The following is an 18,257-nucleotide window of genomic DNA, read 5'->3' as shown; positions in this document are numbered from 1 at the left end:
GAATAGTCAATGCATATTTAGGTTCAGGTAATATCCTAAGTAAATTAATGTGAATTAATAAGTGTGTAAATGTAGGAAAACCAATTAGTACCCATATCCAAAGCACTGTCAAGATTAGGAAGATGTGCCCTTGCCAGTTTGGCTCAGTGGTTGAGCGACGACCTATGAACCAGGAGGTTGTGGTTCAATTCTCGGTAGGGGCACATACCAGGGTCACAGGCTTGACCACCAGTGTGGGGTGAGCAGGAACAGCTGATGAATGATTCTCTCTCATCATTGATCTTTCAATCTCTCTCTCTATATATATGAAATTAATAAAAATGTATTTATAAAAAACCATAGCTAGGAGCAACTCTGTGGGATTGCCAGAGATCACTGTTGAGTTTATCAATAATCATGTCAAAGACAAAGTAGACTTAAATTTTCAACACAAAATGATGTTGGTCAACAAAACAAAACAAAAACACCCCACCCATTAAGGTAATTTAAAGCTACCTATATATATTATAATAAAATGAACTCCATCCTTCGGGGTAATGATTTATTTCTTTTTTTTAAAAAATATATTTTATTGATTTTTTACAGAGAGGAAGGGAGAGCGATAGAGAGTTAGAAACATCAATGAGAGAGAAACATCGATCAGCTGCTTCCTGCACACCCCCTACCGGGGATGTGCCCGCAACCAAGGTACATGCCCTTGACTGGAATCGAACCTGTGACCCTTCAGTCCGCAGGCCAACGCTCTATCCACCGAGCCAAACCGGCCAGGGCTAATGATTTATTTCTTGATCTGGGTGGAGATTACATAGGTGTTCTCTTTTTGTACAACTTCACTTAACTGAACATTTATGACTTATGTAGATTTCTTTATGTATGTTATTAGAGGCCTGGTGCATGAATTTGTGCACGGTGGGGTCCATCGGACTGGCAAGCGATCGGGGCCTATCAAGGGGGCCAGCTAGCGGGGAAGAGGGATCGCGGGAGGTTGGCTGTGGGAGTACACTGACAACCAGGGAGCAGCTCCTGTGTTGAACATCTTCCCCCTGGTGGTCAGTGCGCATCATAGCGACTGGTTGACTGGTCATTCGGCCTGTTTGGTTGTAAAGGTCACTTACGCTTTCATATATATATAGATAGATAGTTGAATAAAAAGTTCCCTTAAAAATGAATTCTAAGCGACTAAGCTAACATAAAAGTAGTTCTAATAGTATGTTAGCAGACAATAGGCTTAAGTAAAGAAAAATGTTTTATAAATACCTTGCGCTAACCCATTGCGCCACTGGAGCTCCAGAAAAATGTTTTAAAACAAAAAGTGAAAAAAGTCAGTTTAACGTCACTGACAACATCAACTTACTAGCTTTTGCCTAATTTTCATTGCGGAAGCATAAAATGCTTTTCTCACAAGTACACCAGAACACCAGCGACCTTTATTACATGGACATGTTAATATATAAAGAGGTGCCAAATTTGGGAACAGATACAAGCAGCACCATGGTACAGGCCAAAGACAATCAAGTTGGGGATTAAGCACAGCCTTAGAACAAAGGAAACAAAAAGGGGAAGTTTATGTTATTGTATAAATCTAGGGGGGGAAATATTAGTGTGAATTGCTCTGACATAGGCGCTATTCGGGACAGCTGGTTTGAGTTCTCCTCCCTGGTCCTGCTATTATTCCAAAGCTCAGTTGGGGAGGGGAGAATAGTGTAAGGAGATAATAGGGCATAGTATATCCAAAAGACTGCATCACCCAAATCTAAGTGAAGAAATAACTAGTCCCTGACCAAATGCAAAGTGACAGTAGAGAAGAAGCGTGTGAAACGTCTGCCAAAGGCTAACAATTTGGGGTGAGTGTTAATGACCACCTGGAAAAGAAACATTTCAAGGAAGAAAACAGTATTAAGGATAAAGGCAAAACAATGTGAGCATGGCTCAGAAAGGTTTGCTGCCCAGTCAGAATTTGCTGATAGACTTTCTGCCTGTGACCCCTAAAAAGAGAAGCAATTACCCACTCTTTCAAGACAAGGAGGCAAGTGTAGCACAATAAAAATATAAAAGAAGCCCTACTGGGTTTGGCTCAGTGGATAGAGCGTTCAGCCTGCAGACTGAAGGGTCCCAGGTTCAATTCCAGTCAAGGGCACATGCCCAGGTTGTGGGCTCAATCCCCAGGATTGAGGCAGTCAGTCAATGATTCTCTCTCATCAATGTTCCTATCTCTCCCTTTCCCTTCCTCTCTGAAATCAATAAAAATATATCTAAAAAAACCCAAATAAATAAAAGCATGTACAATTAAAATTATATATATATACACACACACACACATATATATAAAAGAATCCAACCAATTACTAACAAATATAAGTCTGCACAGAGACATGAACGATTTTACATAAAATCACATTAATGTTTAAGTTAGTTTAATAGTAAATACATGACAAATGCATACTATGCAAGATGAAACTATATTTGGGGCAATGAAATCCATTAGATGAACATTTACTAGATTCCTTACTTTAAAATGATTTATCTCCATTTTATTTATAAAACCCCCTTTTAAAAAAAATCCTGTATAAAGCATCCCTATGTAGGATTTAATTATTCAGAAACCTAATCCTTTCACTCAATTTTTCATTTAATTTCTATCAGTAGTTCAAAAGTGTGGGGCAAACAACTATAGCAGACTATTAGTTCTAATACTCAAAACTTTTTCATGCCTCAGAAAAAAAATAATGAATACCACAGCAATACTATTTCAAGACAACAATTTTTAAAAATTCAATATTCTAAAATATTCTTAAGTTCCACATTCATTCACTATACAAAAACGTAGTAAGTGTTGGTTATGTGTGTGGCATTGCTCCAGATACAAACAATGAACAATATGAATATTTATTTATTTTTTATAAGAGAACATTTATTGGGTAAATTACCAAAGTATTTTAAATAAGATAAGTTGGAAAGTTTGCAAGAAGTTTGATTAACATTATGATTTTTCTAACATCCATCTTCATTTGAAACCTGCTTCATTAATGATCAGATATGTAGAATTAACGCTTGGTTTTGTTATCAAAATTAAACTTTTGAATTGTCATTAGTAGATACCAAATTTTTCAATAAGTTCTTTATTTTATTCCTTATCCCTGGATTCTCTTTGTGAAAAGGGCCAGATATATATTACTATATATCAAAATATTCCATCTAATCTGAATATTGCAAAGGGAAAATAAGAAATTAATTTTGCTCCAGCTGCTGCATGGAAAATGCTAAATACTCTTCTTTGTACCTAAGAACCCTGGAAGAAGAGTTGTACCAAAAGAGGACTTTAACAGAAAGTTGTTATCAACATCTTTAGGCTGCAGACTTCATACTTGTTTTAATTTAAAAAAAAAATTATAAACTAAAATTCTATCAATGTAAGTATTCTTATTGCATTACAGAAATTTTCAAAGGCAGGAAGTTCATTTAAAATCCCAACACTGCCCTAACTGGTTTGGCTCAATGTATAGAGCATAAACCTGCGGACTAAACACTTGGAGTGCGGGTGAATTTCCCGCCAAAATATAAGATGGCTCTGTCTTTTGGTTTTGTTCCATCCACCAAAAGGGTGGATTACAAACAAATATTTGGTAATACGCAGTTACAATCGGCCCGAGTTTACACGTTTCCCGCACTCCACCGCAAATCTATATGAACCGAGTTAAAGACGGCTCCCGCGGAGTACGCGCAATTCACGCGAGCCGACTTAACTCGTTTCCCGCACTCCAAGTGTAAAGGGTTCCAGGTTCGATTCCGGTCAAGGGCACATGCCCAGGTTGCAAGCTTGATCCCCAGTGGGGAGCATGCAGGAGGCAGTCAATCAATGATTGTCTCTCATTATTGATGTTTATATCTCTCCTTCTTCCTTCCTCTCGGAAGTTAATAAAAATATATATATTTTTTAAATCTCAAAACTTAATCCAGCTACCTTGATTTTTTGGATCATTCACGCCAACGAAAGCTAGCTGATGTCCTGAGGATATTTTTACCCTTTGCTACTTAATAGACAAATAAGTAAGTTACTCAGAAATAATGAACATATATAGATAATGAATATTCTATCCACCCGAGCCAACCGGGCACGGCATATTTATTTATTTTTAAAATATATTTTTATTGCCCTGACCGGTTTGGCTCAGTGGAAAAGAGCATCAGCCTGTGGACTCAAGGGTCCCAGGTTTGATTCCGGTCAAGGGCATGTACCTTGGTTACAGGCACATCCCCAGTAGGGGGTGTGCAGGAGGCAGCTGATCGATGTTTCTCTCTCATCGATGTTTCTAACTCTCTATCCCTCTCCTTTCCTCTCTGTAAAAAATCAATAAAATATATTTAAAAAAAAAAAAAAAATATATATATATATATATATATTTTTTTTTTTTTTTTTATTGATTTCAGAGAGAAAGAGAGAGGGAGATAGGAACATCAGTGATGAGAGAGAATCATTGATTGGCTACCTCCTGCACGCACCCTACTGGGGATCGAGCCTGCAACCCGGGCATGTGCCTTTGACGGGAATCAAACCTGGGACCTTTCAATCCACAAGCCAATGCTCTATCCACTGAGCCAAACCGGCTAGGGCTAGCATTATTTTTTAAAATAAATATTCACAAAAATCAAGGATTTTTCCTTTAGAGAAGACATGTAGTAGGTATGGGATATATCAGAGAGGGCTAGGATAGATAGTATTCTTTTTTAAAAAACAACAACATATTTTTATTGATTTCAGAAAGGAAGGAAGAGGGAGAGATAGAAACATTGGTTGCCTCCTACACCGGGAAATGAGCCCATAACCTAGGCATTGATTGATCAGCCGCCTCCTGCCAGGGATCAAGCCCGTCTGACCATGAACTGAACCATGACCTCTTTTTTTTTTTTTTTTTTAATATATTTTATTGATATTTTACAGAGAGGAAGGGAGAGAGATAGAGAGTTAGAAACATCGATCAGCTGCCTCCTGCACATCTCCTACTGGGGATGTGCCCGCAACCCAGGTACATGCCCTTGTTCGGAATCAAACCTGGGACCTTTCAGTCCGCAGGCAGACGCTCTATCCACTGAGCCAAACCGGTTTCGGCTGAACCATGACCTCTTGGTTCATCTCATTGGTTGATGCTCAACCACTGGGCAGCAGCGGCTGGGCCAATGTAGTATTCTTACATGTTGGTGTTTAGTGAAGATAACCTATTAGTCAAGTCTCCAAGATGTCCCCAATGATCACCACCACTTGGTAGTTATGCCCTTGCATAGTTCCTCCTGCATTGAACAGGGCTTACTTGTGTAGCAACTTCCAAGGCTAATGTCACAAGAGACATTGTGGCTTCCTCTGTGTTATCCTTTGATTGACTCACTCTGGGGGAAACCAAGATGCTCTGACAGGAGAAAGATGTCTTTTACGGAAATGAGGCCACTAGCACACAGCCACTAAGTAGCAACAGGTAATGAATACAGACTTTATCAATTATCTTCTTAGAATGCCCGTTTTAAAAGCATAAATCAGTCCGATAACACACCCCTAATTAAAATACATCAAAGGCTTCATGTTGTGTGTAAATTAAAACTCTAATTCCTCACCCTGATCTATGAAACCATTCATACTCTGGTTTCTATCTACCTTCATACCCTCACCGGCTTCCGTTCGTTACCTCTTTAACTTCACTCGCCCTCTAAGATTAATGAGGAATGTACTCTCTTCCTTGACCTGTACACATGTTCTTGGGCTTATACATGCTCTTCCCCACATTCTTGGGGGTGTTCTTCGCATACTCAGGGCTCCTTTATGTCACTCAGATCTCAGTTTAGATGTTCCCCCCCAAGAGAGGCCTTTCCTGAATGTTCGTTCATCATGAGAATCCCCTGGAAAGTTCTCACTAATGAGAACAAAACAAGGAATAAAAAGTTGGAGTTAGTCTGGTAGACTAAGTATATTAAATGAGAGAAGTTAAAAGTATAAAATTTGGAAAGGAGGATAAATGTCATGATTGTACATCTCAGATACACAAGAGAAATACATTGGAAAACCAGAAATATGTAAACTCTATGGCAGGAGGTTACCAATTGATGTTTGTCTCTCATCAATGTTTCTATCTCCCTATTCCTCTCCCTTCTCTCTCTAAAATCAATGAAAACAAATTTTTATCCGTGGAAAAATCCCATTTTGAAAAATGTATAAATACAAACTACTTACCCACTTAGCGACAGGACATCCATGAGAGCTTTTCGCTTCTTTTCCGGTATATATTACTTTTTCTATTCTTACTGCACTTCCTTTTTGCCCATACCTGAGTACAAAACACAGTGAAAAGAAAATAATTGCGATATATACTTTTAACATCTTCATGTGCATAAGGTATGGCTTTACAGAAGTACAAAAACCAAACACTTGTCATTATTTACTATTGTTAAAAACTTAATTTTGTGTGGCAGATATTTTGCTATATCCAGTTGCTTACTTATCCTTAAAGATCACTCTTTAAAAATGGCCTGGCTCCCAGACAGACAAAAAGAATGTGAATGGTGTTGATAGAGGTAATTTGAACTATTTCTTCTATTATGATACAATAATATAAAAAATGAATATTTCTGAATTTAACGAAGACAGCCTTGCTTTGGGAGTGTGTTGTTGGGTGCCCAGTGCCTCCTGTGATGAGTGACTGAGCAGGGACACCAGCAAGCGATTTTCTTCCTGGGCCCTAAGAAACATCCATCTCACACTCCTGAAGGGGTTCCATTCATCTCATGTTTGTTCCCAGAGGTAATTTCTCTGCATCGAGTCTGGTCCACAATAATATTTTAACAGGGAAGCATATTTCCTCACCTAGTCTCCATGATTTCCCTGACAGCGGCAACATTTGGTCCTGCCCCAAGGTGCGTATAATATGGGCCTTTTTCTTTTTGTATAACTCGATCTGTGGAAGGAATAAGATTATTAGACCCAAAGTTTTACAGAACTGCGTAGGGGCAAGGAAGTGCTATTTTTATAGTTTTGGGGTGTGTTTTTTTCCCAATTCAGAACAATGAATCTTGACAAGGTTGTGGTAAGCTTTAGCCATTAAAGTGTAGGGCAATGAGCCCTGAATTTAACTTTATGTTCCTAATTCATTCTTCCTCTGAGAATCAGAGGGGGGAAGGAGGGGGAATACATTTTAAGAAGTGGGTCATATTTATTCTCTTAATTTCTTGCTTTTAAGAAATCTATTAATAATTGAGGTACAAAATTCAGATTTATCCAAGAACAATATAGTTAAAAGCATAGTTTCAGAATCCTATTAATTGAGCCCAACAATTTCACCACTAAGGATCTGTTCTAGTCTACAATTGCACAATTATGTATTTATAATGCAAATGTAGACAAGAATGTTCCTGGTTACAATTATTTGTAATATCGAGAGATAGAGAGAAAAACCTTAACATCTGTAAGTAAGTGATAGGTTAAATAAGTTAGGAGATGTTTATATGGTGGAAAACAATAAAGCTATTAAAAACAATATGATTTACAATCACTGAAAAAAAAATCCAAAAAATTATAAAAAAACATTTTTTTCCCCAATTACAGTATACATTCTATTATTTTGTATTAGTTTCAGATGTACTAAATTCTTAAGGTAAAGAAGCAAATTGCAAAAATACAGTGTTTTAAAAGTCTTAAATTTTTCAAAATTTGAAACAAATTTAAAATCAGTATAATGTTAATTCATGTAGAAAAAGTAACAGGTTTTATTTTTAGAAGATGTTTGCATCACAATTCTGTACCATTTGAATTTTTGCGAATTACAGATTTATTAGAAAACAGTGTTTCTAACTTGGTCTCTTGAATCATGCCTAATTAGAGTCACTGTGGAATCAAATATTATTGGCCAGGCTGTACCCACCTACACCACAATGTCATCATTGAACTATTTTGATTGGGCACCAAATACAATTTGGGATTAAGTTCTGTGGCTTCTGCAGCAAGATCTATTGAATAGATTTCAATTTATTACTAGTTATCTAGAATACTGGTTCTTAATGAAGGGTGACTTTTCCTTGGTGGAACATTTGACAAGGTTTTTGGCTGTGACAATTGGGGAGGGGTGTGTGTGTGTAGGCCAGCAATGCCACTAAACCGAGACAATGCATGTCTCCCTACAATAAAGAATTGTTCCCTCTAAAAGACCAATAGCGATAAGTTTGAGGAACCCTGACCTGGATAGAGGTCATTGCCCTTATTTTGCTAGAACATAATACCTCCGGGGAAATCCTTTACCCTTAAATGTGATGGTCCCACTTGGGATGATTTCTGAGTGAGTCTGCTTTTTGTTTCTCTTCTTTAAGTTCCTATTTCTATAGAATGAGCACAATAACCTCACATGTAATTATTATAGGAAAACACAGTCCCATGATCATTGCAGATACTCAATAAACTTTGATGCCTCGCTGTCTGAACTCCTACACTGTGACTAGTTACTATGTGTAAGGAAAGAGTCTTGAACCTAGACAATCATCCTATTGAAGCTAATGCAAATGGTATCATTAGACTATCTCAGGTATATAAATTTTACAGATCTTTTTTCCATTTGCCATGATATTCAGAAAATCACTTATACTATTTGACTTCAGATTTTTAAGCAACAGATGGTGAATATTACAAACATAGACTGGAGTTTGGATTGCCTGTCTCTGAATTCTAGCTTAGTCCTTTAGTACTGTAATATTTTAAAAAATATATATTTTATTGATTTTTTACAGAGAGGAAGGGAGAGGGATAGAGAGTTAGAAATATCAATGAGAGAGAAACATTGATCAGCTGCCTCCTGCACACTTCCTACTGGGGATGTGCCCACAACCAAGGTACATGCCCTTGACCAGAATCGAACCCGGGACCCTTGAGTCCGCAGGCCGATGCTCCACCCACTGAGCCAAACCGGTTAGGGCTACTGTAATATTTTTTAAAGATTTTAAAATTGATTTTTAGAGAGAAAGAGAAACATCTATGTGATAGCAAGACATTGATTGACTGTCTCCTACACACCCCCTACTGGTGATCAAGGCCATAACCTGGGCAAGTACCTTCACTGGTAATTAAACCAGCAACCTTTGGGTGCACCAGAGGATATCAAACCAACTGAGCCACAATGGCCAGGGCAAAGAATTCAATATTTTAAAACTCCAAAAGGTTTACAAATTCTTCAACTAGTCAGTATTATGAATTATATAGCAGAGCATAAAAGCACTAGGCACTAAAAAAGAAATATCCCAGTTATAGCTCTTGACTGGAGGTAGCAATTACAGAAAATGTTTATGGTCATTTGTTAGTTTGTATATATATTTTACATTCTCTGTATGCATATTATATCTCACAATAAAAAAAATATTATAAGCAAAAGCTTATAGCTTTGAAATCCTTTTGTGCTCAACCACTGAGCCGTGCCGGCCAGGCATTTTTTTAAATATAGGAACAAACTGTAATAAAGTATAAAAAAAATTCATTCTTATAATATTCAGAATAAACAATTTGAGACATTTAGCCTGGAATCAAATCAGCTAATTTTCCACTTGAGAAAGTTTCCTGATTATGAGTTGAATTTCCAATTCACCTGAGCAGCATCATTAAAGGTCTGACAGAAAAATATGTAGTATAGAATTATGTGGTCCACCTTCGCTAGAATATGAATTCTAAATGCCACATATAAAAAAATACAACAAACAAAACTTGATTTAGTCACGACTGGAGGCAATTAATGCAGGTAAAAGGAGAAACACACACACCCTACACATGCACTTACCAAGGCAGTTGCAGCTTGGCAATTCAGAATCTTTCGTTGTGGACACCAGGTTTCTTGTAGAATTCGTTAAAAAGTTCATGGCATAATTATGAAAATTATGTGCGTTTTCTATTGGGGAAACTTCGGATGTGCCAACACTAGGTAAAAACACGTCTTCTTCATTTGTGGTAGAAACCACTGTGATTCCACCCGAACGTTCTACATTTACATTCCTGAGCACTTGTCCTGGGTCCGATGAAGGGGTCTCATGAGAGACGCTAGGCAATGCTGGCAGCATCTGATGCGTGAGTTGGTCTTCCACATCCTGCTGGAACTGTGTTCGGTCATGGTCAGCCATCACGTTAGCACACTGATTGGTGGGAGAGGAGGACTGGAGTACAGGATGGGCTTCCTGACTGACATGCACGATGGGCTGTACCTGAGAATGAGAAACTTCTTCTGTAAACGCCTGCCCGTTGGATTCTGTTTGTAAATGGAATATGGAGTGAGAATGCAGCGGATCCACGTTCATCACTTCTTCCTGTGCTAATTCAGAATTTCGCTCAAATTTTATCTGGGCCAGTGGAGGAAATAATTTCTTGTGTTTCAATGCTAAACTTGCTTGAGTAAGTGTTGTCCGTACGTGGGTTACAGGAGGAATTTTTCCCAGCCGAATAGGAAAATCACGCGGACCAATTTGACCAAATCTTTGAAATTTAGACGCGATCCAAATGTCATGTAGCTTATTATACTCATATGACAACTTTTCCTGCTTTTTCTGATCATTTTCTTGACAACCTGTGACGGCAGGCTTCTTTTTCCGCCGTTCTCTGGATGGAGCAGATTTTGTCTTTTTCCGGGTTTTGTTCTTTTGCTTTGTTGATGAGCCATGGTTATTTTTTACGCTGGAGCGTTGTTTCGGTTTTATTGTGTTCTTCTCCTGACTGTGTTTTTGCACGTTATACACAAGGTTTGGTGATGTACTTTCAACATTTGTTTCCTCTGGTTTTATATAATTGGATTCAATTACCGATGCAAGTTGTGTTAACTGGGTAGCAACATCTTCCTCTATTTGACTATGAACTGTATCTTGACATGATGATGGATCATCCTTTGAGTCTAACTTTTTGCTGCTGTCCAGTAACTGGTTGCAGGACCCCAATTCACCACTTGTTGATGGTTTCTCATGCAAATTTTCTGAACAACTGTCAAGAATACTGCTATTCTGAACAGCATTTTTATTGGTGTCAATTTCAGATGAACTAGAATTTGGTGTAAAAAGAGATGTGGAATTTTTTGCTTTTGAATATTCCTGTGGCTTCGGGGATACTTGGTCAGTAGCTGCACTGTTATGTGACATGGAAATGTTATTCTGGCCATTGAACACCACCGTGTTGCATGAACTTTGCTTTTCTACAGATGGACCATGGTGAAGGCTTTGAGGCTCCCCCTGCAAAAACGGTTCTTCGGGGTGTTTTGTTAGAGAATAGATTAAAGCTGTATAGTTAAGCAAACTAGCTGACATCTGCTCGTTTCCTTCATCCTTCTCAGACGTTGATGGTGAGGAATTTTCTGCAGGGGGTTTTGAAAGCTGAGCCAAAGCTTCTATAACATCCGCTTGCTCCTGCGTTAATGTCCTATCTGCCACTAGGGATAGAAGAGTTTGTTGAACTGGAGATCCATGTATTGGTTCTGAAGTTGGTATATTTTCTAGAGATTTTGGTTGATCACTTTCCGTGCGTGTACTCGTAGGACTCATGCAGTTGAAGTCTGCAGGATCAGGAAAAGACTCAGAGCCAGGCTTCTGGAAGACAAAAACATCGCTTCTCCCCGTAAGATGATCGCTGCTTGCGTTAGCAGCGATGGAGCTCATGGCATTGTTCTGGTTTGCAGTGTCTATCGGGGGTTTATAGGAATTGTTTTCAGACAGCTTGCCAAATTCTCCAATGTTGAATTTTGTAAAAGACACATCCGTTTCCGTGGGTAAGCAGTGTACATTTTTAATGCCATTTTTTACCGTTTGTGCAAACACATTTTGAGGGTCAGGTAGGACTTTTTTCGTGTCATCTTCAGAGTTTCCCAGTTTTTCACCTTCTGTCACAATTGCCTTAACCTCTCCTTTGACTTGATCTGTTACATGTGATTTCTTGCTCTGCGTCCACTTCTCCACTTCAATACCTGTCGTACTTTCTTCATTTTCAGTTACATTTTCAGGGGGATGTGGGTTCAATTCCGATCTTTTTTCTTCCCCATGACCACATCCACTGTAGTCCATGGATACTGACTTGGGGCCATTTACTGCTTTGTTTTTCGAATCTGCCTGTAAAACAAACACAGCAAATATTCATATTATCCATTTAAATATCTGAATAAGAGCCATTGGAACTTAACAATTAAAGAGAAAATAAATGCGAAGCCCCAGAGAATATTACTTTCACTTTTACATGTTCAGAGAAGTAATAAAATACCAGTAAGAGGTGTGTAGAGAGAAAGGAAAAAAAAAACTAGAAACTGTTATACTCTCTTGCCTGTTAATTTAATTATTTGGTATATTCATGTTTTGCCAAATACATTTTTTAGATAATTATAAATTGGTACCATTTCATGGGGCAACTTCTGTTATTTTTTTTTTTAAATATATTTTATTGATTTTTTTACAGATAGGAAGGGAGAGAGATAGAGAGTTAGAAACATCGATAAGAGAGAAACATCGATCAGCTGCCTCCTGCACATCTCCTACTGGGGATGTGCCCGCAACCCAGGTACATGCCCTTGACCGGAATCGAACCTGGGACCTTTCAGTCTGCAGGCCGATGCTCTATCCACTGAGCCAAACCGGTTTCGGCAACTTCTGTTATTTTAATGCAAAGTGCACTGAAGTAGAAAATGTATAAATCCTAAGTATATAATGTTGAATTTTCCTGAAAGAACACCTATATGCCAAGAATCCAATTGAAATTTCCTTCGAGTCATCATTCAAGTGCCAAAGGCAAACCATTGCTTTGACATCATAGATTTCTTTTGCTTATTATCAAACTACATAACTGACTGCCTTTCACTCAAAATTATATTTGTGAGATTTATCCATTTAAATATCTCACTATGAGCCATTGGAACGTCACAACTTGTTGAGAACACTTGTAATTCATGGTTTTGTATAGTAACTCATTATATTGATCTTTCAACTGTAGATGGCCATTTAAGTTATTTCTAGTTTTTGACTATTACAAGTATACTCCTATAGTTTTATTATATGCATTGTGTGGAGAGAAAATGCTGGGTGCTAGAGTGTGTGGATATGTCTGTATATCTTCAACTTTAGTACATCGGGCAAAACTTTTTCTAAAGTGGCTATCAATACACTTTCAGCCAATGATTATGAGAGCTCCAATTCTTCTACATTCTCATTAACAATTAGTATTTTCTGTCTTTTCATTTGGTCATTCTGGTGAGTGGGTAGTGATACAATTCCGTTTAAAAAATTTATGCTGAGATCAAATTCTAATAAAATAAAATTCAATGTTACCATTTAAAATTGTACATTACTGTGGTTTTTAGTACATTCACAATGCTGTCAAAAACTGACTCTTATCTAATTCTATAATATTTTCATCATCGGAAGAGAAACCTTATACCCATTAAGAAATCATATTCGGACTGGCCGACATGTCTCAGTGGTTGAGCATTGACCTATGCACCAGGAGATCACGGTTCAATTCGTAGTCAGGGCACATGCCCGGGTTGCGGGCTTGATCCCCAGTGTGGGGTGTGCAGAAGGCAGCCGATCAATGATTGTCTCTTATCATGCTGTTACTATCTCTCTCTCTTCCTCTCCCTTCCTCTCTGAAATCAATAAAAAAGTATTTTTTTAAAAAAATGGACATGATGATGATTGCACAACCTTATGAATATACTAAAAGCCAATGTATGAAATATTTAAAACACTGATGGGAGGAGCAAAGAGAAAAATAACTTCTATACTACTAACATTTAAACATGGCACTGGATGTTCTATTCAATGCCAAGGAGAGAAAAAATGAATATAAAAAATTAGGAGATTTCTTGTTGGATAAAGATGATACAACTGATTCCACAGAGAAATCAGGAGCATTTATTAAAAACTGATCAGAATTCAGAATTGCAATATAGTTATATCCAGAACATAAAATATGTAAGCATTATCCAATTGTATAAAACAACACTAATCAATCTTAGTAGAAAAAAACTATATCTAATTCCTTTTTTTTATTGATTGATTTGACAGATTGAGAGAAACATTGATTTGTTATTCCACTTATTTACGCATTACTGGTTGCTTTTTGTATGACAGAGACTAAATAAAACTAGAAATGAAAACGGTGAAATAACAACTGACACCACAGAAATATAAAGGATTGTAAGAATAGACTATGATAAGCTATATGCCAACAAGGTGGCCAACCTGGACAAAATAAACAAATTCCTAGAAAAGTATAATCTTCCAAAACTTAATTAGGAAGAATAGACCCATAACAACTGATGAAATTGAAGCAGTAATAATAATAAAAACGAAACTCCCAGCAAACCAAAGCCCTGGTCCAAACAGCTTCACAGGGGAGTTTTACCAAACATTCCAAAGAATTAACACCTATCCTCCTCAAACTATTCCAAAAAAATCCAAGAGGAAGGAACGCTTCTAAGCTCATTTTTATGAGGCCAGCATTATCCTAATTCCAAAACCAGATAAAGACTACAAAGAAAGAGATTTACAGGCCAATATCCATGATGAACAAGATGCTAAAATCCTCAACAAATATTAGCAAATCGGATCCAGCAATATATTAAAAAGATCATGCCTGGCTGGTGTGTCTCAGTGGTTCAGCCTCAACCTCTGAACCAGGAGGTCATGGTTCAATTCCGGTCAGGGCACGTGCTTGATCCACAGCAGGAGGTCTGCAGGAAGCAACCGATCATGATTCTCTCTCATCTTTTTTTTTTTTTAAAATATATTTTATTGATATTTTACAGAGGGGAAGGGAGAGGAATAGAGAGTTAGAAACATCGATGAGAGAGAAACATCGATCAGCTGCCTCCTGCACACCCCCTACTGGGGATGTGCCCGCAACCAAGGTACATGCCCTTGACTGGAATCGAACCTGGGACCCTTCAGTCCGCAGGCCAACGCTCTATCCACTGAGCCAAACCGGTTAGGGCCTCTCTCATCTTTGATGTTTCTATCTCTCCCTCTCTTCCTTCTCTGAAATCAAGAAAACTATATATTTTAAAAGATCATACAACATGACCAAGAGGGATTTACTCTAAGGATGCAAGGCTGGTACAATATTCACAAATCAATAAACATGACACATCACATAAATTGAAAGACTAACTCACATGATCGTATCAATAGATGCAGAAAAAGCATTCAATAAATTCCAACACCCAGTTTTGATAAAAACTCTCAGCAAACTGGGAATACTAGTAGAGGGATCATACCACAAAATAGTAAAGGACATATATGACAAACCTACAGCCAACACGATAGTCAATGGGGCAAAAACTAAAACCATTTCACTGAGAACAGGAGCAAGACAGGGATGTTCACTTTACCAATTCTTATTCAACATAGTGTTGGAAATCTATTGCAACTGGGCCTGCAAACGAGGTAAGTGCCCTTGACTGGAATCAAACCCATGACCCTACAGTCCGCAGACTGATAGTGTTACAGTAAACCAGTTAGGGCAAGAGTTCTTATTCATCATGTAAAGGGGCTCCAAAAAATTAATAAGGAAAATGATTCAATATAATAATACTGAGTACAGAATGGACATATTCACTCCAGTTGAAATTCAAAGACTCAAAACCTACTTAAATATGAGAAGTCAAGCAAATGGCAATAAGCACTTTTCATCCATCCAAGTGGCAAAAAACAAAAAGATAGAAATGTACGTAAGCAAATAATAATGTCACATAACATTTCTAATCAAGAAAGTGTGAGCAACCTGTTACTACATTCCCATTGTGACATAATGTAAAGACATCACTCTATATTTCAATCTAGTCATTGCATGGCAAGATATCCCCAATACATAAGCCACAGACGTGATGTTATCATGCCTTTTAATTCAAACACACAAATATTTGTCTAGCGCTACAAAAAAGCTGGTAGGATAAAGCTACAATACTAACAGCACTTACTACTAGGAAATGGAAAGGAAAAGGGGGAGGCTATTTATTTTTTACATGCTGTTTCAAGTTTTATTAACATAAATATCCAAACACACTGAAACTTTGATGGATACATTCCTCTACAGAGAAGATCTTGAGGTCCTTGAAAGGTGTATGTGCCAGCTCTGGCCAGTGTCGCTCATTTGGTTGAGCGTTTGATTCCTGGCCAGGGCACATGACCAGGTTTGGGGCTCCATCCCCAGTAGGGGGCATGAAGGAGGCATAAAGAAAAGCAGCTTAATTGCTATCACTGGTTAATCTTGAACCCAATCAATGTTTCTCACATTGAATTTTCTCTCCTTTTCCCTTCCTCTCTCAAAAATCAATAAAGCCATATTTTTTAAAATAAGATTTGTGTCAAAAGCACAATAATCCTCATTAATTAATGAGTGTAATTAAACATAACTGACCTTTATTATGTAATTATATCTCATATGGCTTTTTATTTTTTTTTATTTTTTTTAATATATATTTTATTGATTTTTTACAGAGAGGAAGGAAGAGGGGTAGAAAGTTAGAAACATCGATGAGAGAGAAACATCGATCAGCTGCCTCCTGCACACCCCCTACTGGGGATGTGCCTGCAACCAAGGTACATGCCCTTGACCGGAATCGAACCTGGGACCTTTCAGTCCGCAGACCGACGCTCTATCCACTGAGCCAAACCGGTTAGGGCTCATATGGCTTTTTAAAAACACTGAGCATCACAAGTCTAATGACAAGGAAACATGCTCTATACACTGCCAACTACTAAACTTGGACTTTAAGAAAACAATTTAACATGTTACGTTTCATTAGGGGCTAGTAAGTTTTTCTCTTCTGTATCCTCAGAAATCACCCCTGAACTCTTGCAAACACGTTCTATTAAATGTAATAGTGTGTGTGAGCATGTGCCCTACGAAAACGGTTGCTCTCGCTGCTCATAGTGAAACTGTGTGTTCATAGTGAAACCTGCCATTCACAGTGAAACTGAGTGGCTGGAGCAAACAGATTTACCACTACTGGTTTGGGGGGGCGGGGGGGGGGGCGCAAATTCAGGCCATGTCAAAAATGAACGGGCAAAACATGACTAGTATGGCATGTGAAATGTCTTAGTAAAGCTGTTACCAAAAACAAAAAAGTGAATGAGCATGGAATGAAAAAGCAATTTTAAAAATATTCAACAAGCCCTTAGGACCGAGTACCCAGAGACCCCAGGAGGCCGCCTCTCCCTCTAGGGATCTCTTTGCTTTCCAAGCGCCCTTCTTTTGCCTCTGTAAATTCATTCCTAAACCCATGCAGCCCAGCTGGCTCACTTCCTCCACGCTCACTTTGTCTACTTCGGTGACTTTCAAAAATAAAAATTTGCTTGTGTTTGAAAATATATATGTAGCATCATCTTATTTTAAAATACATCTAAAAAATGTCTAAACGTTTATTTTTTAAGTAGGAGTGTTGAAAAGAAAGCAGCTTAATTGCTATCACTGGTTAATCTTGAACCCTAAGATGGGGAAGAGAAGAGCAATCCTGAGGAATTATGTCACCCAGGGAATGACTTACTTTCATTTCATAAGGGATTGTATAGATTGTGATGGCGATTAGATAACGTGACAAAAATGAGGTTTTGCGACCTAACAATTCAAAGAATGTTAGCTGTGTATAACACTCGCTTCATCCTCACTACCACCCTGAGGTAAAAACTGAAAAGGTGCTCAACTTCAAGAAAAATGCAAATTAAAATGAAACTAAGCTATTTTTTACTTATCAGAACAGCAAACATGAAAAAGTTTGACCACCTAGACCCTTGGGGAACCTGTGGGGATTACAGTCTCATATAAAGCTGGTTGGACTGAAAATGGTGCAGTCTGGCAATAATTATGAAAATTAAAAATGCAGCTTATTCTTTGATACAGCAACTTCAATTTGGAGAATGTATTCTAATTATACCTGTACATAATAACATGTTTGCATATATTAGTATGTTAGGTAAGTCCTCACCCCAGAGGAACATCGATGAGAGAAATATCAATCTGTTGCCTCCCATACACACCCCAATCAGGGATCAAACCAACAACCTAGGTATGTGCCCTGACTAGGAATTGAACCTGCAATCTTTGGTGTCCAGTATGATGCTCCAACAAACTGAACCACCCGGTCAGGGAGACAACTTTGTATGTTTTAACAAGTAACTGAAAATATCCAAAGGCCCATCTATAGTAGATGAATTCAGTTGTGCTACAGCTACATAATACCTCGCAGCCTATCAGAAAAAAACACACAAAAACAATTCCATTGCTA

The 18,257-nt window shown here is 37.9% G+C and overlaps 1 protein-coding gene across 1 annotated transcript in view; it reads right to left on the bottom strand.

Moving 5' to 3' along the window:
- TET1 (tet methylcytosine dioxygenase 1) overlaps positions 1-12,114 on the bottom strand; it is a gene marked incomplete at its 5' end in the record, with an annotated part of 34,890 nt that extends 22,776 nt beyond the window's left edge. Inside the window, 3 exons of the mRNA XM_014447515.2 lie at positions 6,218-6,311; positions 6,848-6,938; positions 9,795-12,114. Of these exons, the coding sequence (XP_014303001.1) occupies positions 6,218-6,311; positions 6,848-6,938; positions 9,795-12,114 (2,505 nt within the window). The remainder of the gene's footprint in view (positions 1-6,217; positions 6,312-6,847; positions 6,939-9,794) is intronic.
- Between the last annotated feature and the right edge of the window lie 6,143 nt (positions 12,115-18,257).

Source organism: Myotis lucifugus, unplaced genomic scaffold, assembly GCF_000147115.1.
Source record: "Myotis lucifugus unplaced genomic scaffold, Myoluc2.0 scaffold_671, whole genome shotgun sequence".
NCBI classification, from domain to species: Eukaryota; Metazoa; Chordata; class Mammalia; order Chiroptera; family Vespertilionidae; genus Myotis; species Myotis lucifugus.
The sequence above is the reverse complement of the archived record's forward strand: the minus strand, read 5'-3'. Positions and strand labels throughout refer to the sequence as shown.